General features: G+C 40.0%; 1 protein-coding gene and 1 long non-coding RNA gene across 4 annotated transcripts in view; one reads left to right on the top strand and one right to left on the bottom strand.

The window, feature by feature from the left end:
- The first annotated feature begins 948 nt into the window (after positions 1 to 948).
- LOC116061340 (receptor activity-modifying protein 2-like) overlaps positions 949 to 12,687 on the top strand; it is a 13,269-nt gene continuing 1,530 nt past the window's right edge. Inside the window, exons 1-4 of one of the 3 annotated variants that reach the window (XM_031315480.1) lie at positions 949 to 1,094; positions 1,350 to 1,448; positions 4,177 to 4,284; positions 4,677 to 4,827. In XM_031315480.1, coding sequence (XP_031171340.1) covers positions 995 to 1,094; positions 1,350 to 1,448; positions 4,177 to 4,284; positions 4,677 to 4,827 — 458 coding nt within the window. In that variant the 5' untranslated portion in view covers positions 949 to 994. The remainder of the gene's footprint in view (positions 1,095 to 1,349; positions 1,449 to 4,176; positions 4,285 to 4,676; positions 4,828 to 12,687) is intronic. The other 2 variants (XM_031315481.1, XM_031315482.2) reach the window with 2 other exon arrangements.
- The window catches only part of LOC118494272, a 24,328-nt gene continuing 13,744 nt past the window's right edge, over positions 2,104 to 12,687 (bottom strand). The window contains exon 3 of the long non-coding RNA XR_004896397.1: positions 2,104 to 2,209. This is a non-coding gene — a long non-coding RNA (uncharacterized LOC118494272). The remainder of the gene's footprint in view (positions 2,210 to 12,687) is intronic.

Raw genomic sequence — 12,687 nt, forward strand, 5'->3', positions numbered from 1 at the left:
CAGAATTTGATACTTTTTAGGCACCGACCGAATTGCCTGTGAAATATCAAGTATTGAATAATACCAAATTTCAATACCTGAGTAAATCTCATCAGAGTCAGTGAGCCAATCAGAATGCTTCTACCAAGATCTAATAATGTCTGTGATTGGCTATCAATCAATCTGGTTACACGTCACAGAGACACGCAGGAAAAACTCTACGTTACACAGAGACGGGGCTCACGCAGCAGGAGCTGAAAAATAAATAAAAATATTTGTGCCGTAATGTGTAATGTTGAAATATATTCTTGTTTCATGAAATTGTTATCAAAAAAAAAGTATAGTTTAGGAACCGGTATCGAAGTCACAGTATTGGTATCGAAAATGTTTGAACGATACCCAGCCCTACTGACTGGTTATTGTTGGTTTTGTTTAGATATGCCAAATTGTAATTATATAAGTGATAATTGGTCGGACTATATATTTTTATTATTATTTCAACTGTTGGTTGTTGGCACTTGACCCTAAACACGTTCATAGTAACAAGAATGAGCAGCGGGGGAACCAGAAATGTTTTATGATAATAAAGAGGCGTTGTTTACTTCATAGGCTGTGTATATATTATTACATCATCTGGGTCACATGACAGTTATATAACCAAAAGATGTCCTGGGATTCATTCACAACTTTAACAATAATATATCTTTTTTAAATTTGACTGAAAGAGACAATTATATTGTTAATTGCAATTATTTCTGAGACAATTAATTGTACAGCAACATTTGGAATTTGTTACAGCTCTAGCTTTAACTCATGATTAGATTGTTATCTTTCCATCATCCGCTCTCTCATCGTTCAGTTTGTTTATCAGTCACTTCAACATCACCGGAAGACAGACACACACACACACACACACACACACACACACACACACACACACACACAGCAGAGCTACAATAAAGAGGGTTGGGCTTGTTTCTTAACCCACTCGGCTCTCAGACTCTGAGCTTCATTAATGACATCCCAGGTCACCGAGCGGCCTCGAAGGTTACTGCCGATCCCCTCATCGCTCACCACCATGATCCTGTACCTGCTCGTCCCCGTTCTTATCCTCGGTATGTATCCCATACTTCACTTTGCACGTGTGCTTTAGGTTATTTGTGTTTTACTCTCTTAGGATTTCCTGTTTTTTGGGGGGTTTGCGGCATGTTTTCCATGAGTGTCCATTGTTTCCCCTGTGTGTGGGATTGATGAAGGAAAAGAAAGTGTGTGTGTGTGGGGGGGGGGGGGGTTTGTTTCGGGTTAGGGGTTTTTATGTGCTAGAATTGTTTGTGTAATGTTAAAAAGTTTTGTTGGCTCTGTGTCCACAGCAGGAGGTAATGTGGAATCACAAACAGCCAACAGGACAGAGGAAGAGCTGAGCAAAGTTGAGGGGAACCAAACACTCAGAGAGCCCCCTGCTAACAACAGTAAGACGTTTTCATTTATTACGAGTAGGGCTACAACTAATGATTATTTTCATTGTCAATTATTATCACAGGGTTTTCCCTGTCACTGTAAGGTTTAGGTGCAGCACCGGAGCCGTTTTGGTCAGCACCTTAAATGAATGGAACTAAAATACTTTTTTTAGATATCAGATCGAATGATTGTAGATGGACTTGCTTTTTGAGTCAATTACTTATTATCTGCTCTAGCTTTTCCAACGTTTTAGACACAGATATGGAGATAATAATGGCCCACAATGATGTGAAAACAAGTTGCAAAACCACCACAAAAGGGACACAACACGACTACAAAGGGACACAACACGACTAGGCCTGTCGCGATAGTCAATAAATCAATTAATCGCATGATGAATAAAAATGAGCTTGATAATTTTTTCGGCCGCGATAATTTCCATTTGCATGCTTGCTTGTTTTCCTCTGCCGCCACGGTATCAGAAATAGGGCAAACGCACAACAGTGTTTCCGCTATGTACACCGCACACCTTCAGCTGTTTATGAAAAGTCATAAAGTCGTAATTACACGACTCTGCAGAGCCGTGTGCTCTACTGAACACAAGCAAACTGTCATCTGCTCTCTCCCCCCTTTAGGGTGAGCAACCATAGACAGTATGTGAGCAAATGGAACAGTGACAGGACGTCATCACTCGCAAAGTCATGGGAACCAAATAAACAATAGGGCGAGTACACTTGTCACTCAATCTCAGGCAAAGTGACAAACAGCTGGACTAGCCAGACTACCACAGAGCTGAAAGATCTCTATTGTCTAAAATGATTGTACGCTTCAGGATGTGAACACAGTCTAACGGTGTGAATCAGAGCTTTAACCTCGGACACGGTGTTTTTAAACTTGGTATGCTGGAGTAGAGCAAAAACAGGAAGAAATCCATCAAAGCAAGACTACAACTACATTTAAACCAGGGTTTCTGCAGCTTTCATCAAGTCAGATATAAGACTTTTTAAGACCTTTTTAAGACCATTATGAATGACATTTAAGACCTTTATTACAACATCAACTAAGCCCTAAAATTTGTTTTAATCAAGCCAAGTATATCACTAAACTTTCACTTCCCCGTAGCTGAAGATCAAAATCTGTTTCATGTCAGTGGAACAATCTGAAAGAGACTCGCGCCAAAACACAAAAGCTGATTGGCTTAGGGCTGTCCTCGACTAAAGAAATTCTTAGTCGACTAACACTTATATGATTTTGTCGATTAATCGATTAGTTGATGTAATCGACAGAGCTGTGCTCTTTGAGAGGTGGTTAAGACTAGAAAAGCACAATATAAAATGTAGTTAATTAACCATCAGTAAAACTGACTTTCTCCACAATTAATCCTGCAAAAGCACCACTTTAAATCTTGTGTTTACCAGAAATGTGCCCATAAGTTTCTTGGAAATGAGTAATTAAGCATGAATAAGCATAAAAAATGACTTATCAACTAAAGAAATCTTAGTCGACTAAGACCAAAACAACCGATTAGTCGACTAATTGACTAAGAGGTGGCAGCCCTAGATTGGCTGCAGTATAAGTTGCATGTTGGTCTCATTTGTAGTTGTAACAGCGAAATTATATTTGAACTAGTGAAAGAAAGAACTACAACACCACGGAATAAATAAATAAAAAATAAAAAAAGAGCATTTAGAGGTATAACGTTACATGGACGTAGGAAAACAAAGACATGTTTAAAATTATTTAAGACCTAGAACACAATACTTGAGCGAATTTAAAGGTCCCATGGAATGAAAATGTCACTTTATGAGTTTTTTTAACATTAATATGAGTTCCCCCAGCCTGCCTATGGTCCCCCAGTGGCTAGAAATGGTGATAGGTGTAAACCGAGCCCTGGGTATCCTGCTCTGCCTTTGAGAAAATGAAAGCTCAGATGGGCCGATCAGGAATCTTCTCCTTATGACGTCATAAGGGGAAAGGTTACCTCCCCTTTCTCTGCTTTACCCGCCCAGAGAATTTGGCTCACCCATGAGAAAGAGAGAGACATCATGGCTTGAAAACAAGCAAAGTGGCAGTTGGTCAAGGCCACACCCCCACCCCCCACCCTCCACCTTGCCCCCCCCCTCTCTCCTCCTCAATAGCATTTAAAGCTACAGACACAGAAATGGCACATACTAAGGAAAGCTCATTGTGGGACTGGCTCTAGTGGCTGTAATTCTGGACCAAGGCTGAATTTCTGGAAAGAGACTTCAGATACAGTATTAGGGGACCACTAAGGCCTATATAAAAGAGACTTCAGATACAGTATTAGGGGACCACTAAGGTCTATATAAAAGAGACTTCAGATACAGTATTAGGGGACCACTAAGGCCTATATAAAAGCATCCAAAAAGCAGCATGTCATAGGACCTTTAAGACTTTTCAAGGCCTAAAATTTAGATTTTTAAATTTTAGATTTTTTAAGACCCGGCCGAAACCTTGTACAGTGACGAGGCAATTTCATCTGACCTTGTCGAAGGTAAATAGCTCAATATAATCATCAAATTAGCTTGTTTTTCTTAACCTGAAAAGCAAGGGTTTATGAAGGTTTTTGCTCGACGGCGACGATATGTGAATCACGTACAGTATGCGATTTTGACCTGGCAGCCGTGTGAATAAGAAGAATGCGTTCATTGACATTATTCATTCACCAAAACGTGGAGAATATTGCTCAAATAAAATGCATGTTTTTTTGCATTGCAGGTGCATTGAAACCAGACAACATGACAAGTCTGTACAAAGATGAAAAAGGTCTAATTGAGGATGAACTGCAAAACAACCAAACGTCTGGTGTTATCACAGAGGATGATGGTGAGTGTTTCTACGTATTCTGCATGAGGAAAGAAACCCCCCACCCCCCATGTCCATATCAGTGCCTTTAAAGTTCTTGTACTTAAGAAACTGCTTACTACACAGCTGAAAAAATGTGATAAGGATTCTAGTGTCACTTTAAGGTAGAAGCCAAGATAAAGAGAAACATGCACTACTGGGATACTGAGTGAGCTCATACCTTTATGAAATCAGAGTAAATCAAAGAACCTGTATACTGAATAAAGACGCATATCACAGGGAATCTATGATTTTGTCCATTTCACACAGCAAGACACTGCAACATGATAAATTAGCCTTGGGTGCTGTTTGATATTTGCGTGTCCCTGTTAGTTCACGTATGTCAGAAGCCATTTTCTTTTTTTACTTTGCAGAGAGGTTTCAGGACCAGGAAAAGGAGTTTGCAACACTTTGCAATGTGGACATGCTGGAAGAGTACAGCCACCTCATTTGTGGTGAAGTTTTTCACGCTGAAATGACATTAATCAGCACAGAAAACTGGTGTGTGCTGCGAGATGTAATCAGGTACAGCATACCGAGTATCTACCGAGTTAAGGGTTTGTTTCCTCTTTTTAAACTTCTTCTTTTGATTAATTCTTGGTTGAGCACACTTTAAATGCCCTAAGGTTATGCTTTTAAAACCTTTTTAAAAAGGGCTACATAAATTAAGTTTATAGCCTATTTAGTAGTAATAGTTGCAGCAATAGCAATAACAGGGTTTTTTTTCTGACTCAGAATGGGCCTTTGTGTGTGTGTGTGTGTGTGTGTGTGTGTGTGTGTGTGTGTGTGTGTGTGTGTGTGTGTGTGTGTACGCACGACAGTTAGCTTGATCTGTCCGCGTACAGTAAAGGCAATACATCTTGTTACCTTATTTGACAGAAATCTATATGCATTTGCCTGTTATTTCTATAAAACACAGTGGAAGAATATTTGAATTGTTATTTTCTGAATCTAAATTCTTATCATTTTGGCGCTGATTTTTCTTTGGTGCTGGGTAAAACCTCTTTGGGGGGAGGGGGGGGGGCGCCAAAATTCCTCTATGAAGGAAAAACCCTGTAATAGTTGTAGTAGTATTAAGAAAGGACACATTTGGGGCGGCCTCTAGCTCACCCAGTAAGAGCGTTCGCCCCATGCTGCATGTTGGCTGAGTCCTGCAGTGGTGCGGGTTCGAATCTGACCAGCTGCCTTTGCTGCGTGTCATCCCCCATCTCTCTCCCCCTTTCATGCATATCCACTGTCTCTATGTAATAAAGGGAAAAGCCCCATAAAATAATCTTAAAAAAAAAGGGACACATTTTCAATTGGACTTTTTCTGGCATTCTTCGCCTCACATGTGTCAAAACATAGCTGCAGGTCATTTCTATCCAGATTCGAGTGAAGTCCATTTTATTTCTATAGCCAAGCCCAAAAACAAAATTCACAAATTTGCCCTAGAGGGTTTAGAATCTACCCAAAGCCTTGTGATACAAAGTGCACTGCAGGGTCAGACTGAGTACTGAGTAGTTGGGGAGGGCACATTTGCAGTATTATTAATAAATGCATTGGTTTCTCTATAGCGGTTTACAGTCATGTGAAAAAATTATGAACCCATGCTAAAGTTGACTAAAAAGAGGAATAAAAAAATCATCTTTTGTAAATTGATCTTAATGCCTTAATTAAAAAAAATAGGAAAAATCCAACCTTTAAGGACACCAATTTTCTTTGTGAATGAATACTAAAACTAAATAAATGTTATATTCTGTATCTTAAAATACAGGGGGCATAAGTAAGTACACCCCTATGTTAAATTCCCATAGAGGCAGGCAGATTTTTATTTTTAAAGGCCAGTTATTTCATGGATCCAGGATACTATGCATCCTGATAAAGTTCCCTTGGCCTTTGGAATTAAAATAGCCCCACATCATCACATACCCTTCACCATACCCCCACATCATCACATACCCTTCACCATACCCCTACATCATCACATACCCTTCACCATACCCCCACATCATCACATACCCTTCACCATACCCCCACATCATCACATACCCTTCACCATACCAAGAGATTGGCATGGGGTACTTTCTATAAAATCATCTCTCAATGCAAATCAAACCAGCTATTAGGCTAACTGAAATAAAACCACGCCAATCTCTAGGTATGGTGAAGGGTATGTGATGATGTGGGGGTATGGTGAAGGGTATGTGATGATGTGGGGGTATAGTGAAGGGTATGTGATGATGTGGGGGTATGGTGAAGGGTATGTGATGGTGTGGGGGTATGGTGAAGGGTATGTGATGATGTGGGGGTATGGTGAAGGGTATGTGATGATGTGGGGGTATAGTGAAGGGTATGTGATGATGTGGGGGTATGGTGAAGGGTATGTGATGATGTGGGGGTATGGTGAAGGGTATGTGATGATGTGGGGGTATGGTGAAGGGTATGTGATGATGTGGGGTATGGTGAAGGGTATGTGATGATGTGGGGGTATGGTGAAGGGTATGTGATGATGTGGGGTATGGTGAAGGGTATGTGATGATGTAGGGGTATGGTGAAGGGTATGTGATGATGTGGGGGTATGGTGAAGGGTATGTGATGATGGGGGGCTATTTTAATTCCAAAGGCCAAGGGAACTTTATCAGGATGCATAGTATCCTGGATCCATGAAATAACTGGCCTTTAAAAATAAAAATCTGCCTTCCTCTATGGGAATTTAACATAGGGGTGTACTGACTTATGCCCCCTGTATTTTAAGGAAGAACATTTATTTAGTTACGATACATTATTCATTCACAAAGAAAATTGGTGTCCTTAAAGTTTGGATTTTTCCTAATTTTTTTAATTAAGGCATTAAGATCAATTTCCTAAAGATGATTTTTTTTATTCCTCTTTTTAGTCAATTTTAGCATGGGTGTCCTAATTTTTTCACATGACTGTAGGTCGTCTAGAAATAAAGTATAAAGTAGGGCAATGTGTCATTTTACTGCTGCGGTGGAATACAAGAAACCACGAAACATTCAGTTAGTAAACTTGATGACATTTCGGCTCCATTTACATCTGCTATTAACATGTTCTGTTTTCTTATCCAAATGGATATCCAGATAAAGATTGCACTTTAAAGCTTTAGTGAGTAACTTTTTGACATTAATGAACGTCTGTTACATTCAAGCCTTTGCCAAATGAGTTGCTACAAAGCTAATGAACACTATCAGCTCCACACAACTCTCTCTGGATTTCTCAGTATGACTATGTTCAGAAGATTGTGGCGTCTGGTGACTTTCCCTCGCAGAAACTCGAGTGAAGATAATAACCTCTTCTGAAGAGTCCATCATGTTTTGTTTTAATCCTCCGTGTCCTCCTTGGCTACTAGCAACTGTGTGGAGGAGTGTGTGTGTGTGTGTGTGTGGGGGGGGGGGCTGTGCATGATAACGGAAGGCTTGTATCATGTGGACGCGCCGACAGTGTTGTTGTCATTACTTAGAATTCCTCATGGGGGAGACAGAAACTACGCACTATAGCTTTAAGGCCAGGAGTGAATAAGCTCAGCAGATTTATGTTCTACTGGTGAAATGATTAGTTCATTAACCAATTACAGAAAATTAAACCGGCAACTATTAACTACCTAATGATCAATTCATCATTTTAGTGATGTAATTTTTCAAGCAAAACAACATTCCCTTGAGCTTCTCAAATGTGAGGATTTTCTGCTTTCCTTTGTATGATATAGTAAAACACTGTGAGAGAATTTACCTTGGAGGTGAACTGGAACCTCTCCAGCTACCAGTCCACCTACAATAGAATAGCCCATTTCAGAATGTGTATTATATTATTGGGTTATGATTATTGTTGTATTAATGGTACACCAATTTAATATTGCAGCTGGTAAATGTGGGGTTAATCTTTTAGGTAAATAATATTAATGTAGCCTATTTGTTGATTGTAGTATTATTATTTTAAACTGGAAAGTAACTAAAGTAAATACATGCAATAGAGTAGAAGTATGAAGTAGCATAAAAAGAACCTCAAAAACCTAAGCACAATACTTTAGTAAATGTAGCCTACTTAAGTTACAAGTTACTAAGGGACCGTTCGGTATTTATGGAATGGACCACCGGAGGAAAATAGGGGAGGGTCATGTCTTTTTATATTTTGCTGAGGGGAGGGTCATCCAACATTTTTTAGTCTGGGTGTGGGGGTCACCCAACTTTTTTATTCATGAAAAGAGCAAAATTTCAAAGTGGCTTGTTTGGTGCATATTTATCCATGTAGCTCTCAGTCTCGGCCCCCTAGCAGATGGTCTGACCCCATACACGGAGTTTGCTGGGGTTTGCAGGAGGATCACTGTCCCTCTGGTGGCTCAAACAGGTAATTGCATTGTTTTAAAAAATAGAATAATTAGATCTGGCATGACATATTAAATAAATATCTTAAATAACACAAAACAACTAAATGGTGATAGGTAATACATCTGATTTCATATACTGCTTTAGTAAAAAAAATATTACCTGGCTGACGATGGGAGCAGCAGGACGCAAAAAACGAAAGTTACTGTTGCACTAGTCTCGACATCTTGCCGTGCCAAACTTGCAATAAAGGTTTCCTAAATGCCATGTATATACATGTGATGTCAGCTTACTAATTGATTGCGGGTTTTGTGTAGATTTGGACTTGTACACGTTTATTCCACTTTGTTTAAACAGCGACGTGGAGAGGCCTCGTTCACCTGTTTGGAGCTGGCCGGTGAATGTGACGCTCGTATCGGCCTTGCTGGATACACCGTGACTCTGTTTGTGGATCTCCTGATCGCTCTGGATTACTTTTTTTTCGTGTCGTTTGATTACGGCAAAATGCGGATCTTTTTTCTTAACATGTCTTAATGTTTTATGGTGTGACTGCGCTTGGTTTCTGTGTTTGGAGAGGCATCTCAACAGAATGTAGGTCCAACACTGATTGTTCACTGTTACATTTTAGTTGAATTTAAGCGTCTGTCTATTGCCTTCCAAAACAGCCATGCCGCGATTGGATTTCATAAGGGCGAATTGTTAAATTGTTACAATGTAACTTAAAAACTTTAAAAATAAACATATGTGTTTTGGAATATAATGTTCAGCTTCAGCAGCTTTACCTATGTGCTAAAATATACAATGACGAAGCCTAGTGACAAGTGCATAGCAACCAGTGTTGAATTGGTTAGCCTATATCCCAGCATCCTTTGCTGAATGGTCTCAATATTTTATTGTTTTATTTCATATGAATACTAGTTTACTAGAGGAGTAACTTAGTATTTGAAGTAATGCAGTAATAGATGAAGTGTGCATTTAGTTTCCATGCTTATTGTGTTTCCACAACAATGTTAGTGAGTAAATCTACTGAAATGGCCACCACACCATAACAGAGGGCTGGGATGTGTAAGATGAGAATGCAGAGGTTAACTCCTGTATGTCATAGCTGTAAAAATCAAATAGCATCTTTACTTTTTTGTAAAGTGCAAACTTGCACGCGAGGGGTGGGTCATTCCTTTTTATTCAAATCGCATTTGAGGGTTATAGGAAAATTATTACTGACGAGGGGTGGGTCACGTCTTTTTAGGTTAGAGGCCACAAAACTCCTCCGGTGGCCCCTTAATTAAATAACGAACAGTCCCTAAATTAGAGAAGCTCAAATTTTCAAAGCCCTACAGCTTAGTCCTACTAATTGTAAAGTAATCATATAAACAGCAGCAGAAACACAGCAGCTTCAGTGCCCAAGCAAACAAGATAAAGTTCATAATACAAGCTCCGTAACATCAACAAGAACACAGCTAGAAGTTACGTTAAGTAAGTGTTAAGGTTCTACACAGACAGCCATGGCGGGACATTAAACTATCATGCCAGAAAACAGCCAGAAAGCAGACAAAAGTTGTATTTAACTCACGTTTTTTGACGCCGAATCCCATTGTTAATTTCTGTCATCAAGATGAGGCAGTCAATATCCATATTACATAATATCCCGCTGCACTTGTTGTTGTTGTTTGTTTGTTTGTTGACTCTCTTCTTCCCTCCATCTTCGCTGCATCTTCGCTATCTATCTAGCTAGGTAACGTTGGCTAGTTAACGTTAGCAACACTGTAAAACGAGCTAACTCTGCGGTTGTTTTAAACTTTATCCTGCTAACTTTCTCATCTTTGTTGTGAGGCCAAAGTACGACTGGTTTGCTTCGCAATTCACTTCACATTTTCTTCTTCCAGAGGTCTGTTTGTTTACAGTTTAACAATGACAACTTGTTATATTGTTTTATCAACTCATGGGTTTGACTTCAGTTGACTGACATGACTGCCTTGATTTTAAGACTGCAATACCCGTTTTGACCACACAGACTAACGTTTACCAGCCGCTACTACACTGGGGGCGCTGTTTCAATCCTTTCAGGATTTAAATAAATGTGTGTGTGTGTGTGTGTGTGTGTGTGTGTGTGTGTGTGTGTGTGTGTGTGTGTGTGTGTGTGTGTGTGTGTGTGTTTTTTTGGGGGGGGCTGCTACAACAAAACAACAATAACCATCATAATAATCACAAAAATATAAGCCTTATTTCATTTTTTTAACAAAGTTTACAAGATATTTACTGGAATAAAATAAGAAAACACAATAGTAGCCTACTGAAACAACATAACAACAACACATTGGCTACAAATGCCCCTTTTACTCCTGTTTGAGTAATGTTTACAGTGTCCGCCTATTTTTGGAAATTACTGAGCCTTTAAAAAAAATGAAATCAAAAATGAAATGAATATTTGCGACCAGTTTTGAAAGCAGGAAGCAATGGGGTTGAGACTGAAAGCGACAGACAGAGTAGAGATGGACCAAGTCATTGTTAGTCCTTTCATTACGATTTGTTGACAATAGGAAAGAATATAGATAGAACAACACCAGCCCTTTAAGCAACGATAAACTGGGAATAGTAATGTGGCAGTGGGAAATATCCATCATCCACCTGGTGCCAGAAGGCTGCACGCTGAGTGTGTGCCTCTGCAGAGTAACTGCAGGTCGTAATGTGACTAATGGTCTCTTCCTTCGGCACACCCTTTCACAGCCTCAATCATTTCTGCTCTGTTTATGTTCAAACAGGAAATAGTTTGACCACACAGTCTCGGTTTCAGTCACAGATGTATGTGCCACGCTTCATCTTCCAACTGAAGAGTTTCTTTTTAGAAATGATGTATCCAGTTACACAAAATGAGTGTCTTCTTTTAATATTTAATTGTATGTGCTGCATGAAGCTTTGATTCTCTAACCAGGTTCATATGTTTGTGTTTTTTTTTTTACTTTATACTTTTAAGTCATCCCTGGTGGTCTAGTGCTTAGGATTCGGCGCGCTTATGGGGTTCGATTCTCAGTCAGGGAACCTTTTTTTGGATGAACCAAAGTACGGAGCGTGGACTTGTAGTCTCGCATTGCCAGACCTTCCTCCACAGCGCTGCGGAGGAGGGTCTGGCTAGTCCACACAGCCTCCCGAGATGGGAGAAAAACGTCCAATCACAATCGTCTTGGGCGGTGCTGAGTGGCGGACGGAGCCACAGTGCCTCTGCAAAATAGCCTCGGGAAGGAACTTGTTTTGGTGGAACATGTGTACGTTCAAAGGTTGTTTTAGTCGTGCAACAGAAAACTCAGATTGGACAGATAGTCTAGCTAGCTGTCTGGATTTACCCTGCAGAGATCTGAGGAGCAGTTAACCATAGTCCTCACAAATCCACCAGAGTTTAGAGCACCAACACAAGGGTGAGGGACATCTAGCCTAAATGAGGGACATCTGGGGGATCTTCCGGTAGCACCGGAGCAATCCTCTAAATCAGGGGTCTTCAATGTTTTTTAAGCCAATGGCCCCTTAACTGAAAGAGAGACGGAGCAGGGACCCCCTACTACTATTATTACTATATTGTATAAAATGAAGTTGCATATTAAACTGGGCTTACAATAACGTCTAGGGCGGCCTAAAGCCTTTATACCTTTTTAGTGCATAGCATGCTAAGCTATTGACATAATTGTTGGCATTATTCTATAAATCATGTGGCAAACTGAATGCTTAGGATGAACTGTATCTGTGGATGGCTATCTTAGTTACTACCTTAGGCCAGTAAGCAGTGGGGATTTATATTTGCTTATAATATGTTGGATTCATGTTAACACTTTAATTTTTGAAAAAACTTTCAAAAAATAACAATAATTTGGCGTCCCCCCTGCATTGACTCTGAGGACCCCTAGGGGTCCCGGACCTCCTGTTGAAGATCCCTACTCTAAATGAATTGTGGACTAGAGACTATAGACTAGTGCAGTGGTTCCCAACCTTTTTTCCTTGGCGCCCCCCCTACTGATGTCTAAGAAAAGCTGAGCCCCCCATCCGAAACCAAAGTTGAGGTAACTTTCCCTTA

Source organism: Sander lucioperca, chromosome 22 (genome assembly GCF_008315115.2).
Source record: "Sander lucioperca isolate FBNREF2018 chromosome 22, SLUC_FBN_1.2, whole genome shotgun sequence".
NCBI classification, from domain to species: Eukaryota; Metazoa; Chordata; class Actinopteri; order Perciformes; family Percidae; genus Sander; species Sander lucioperca.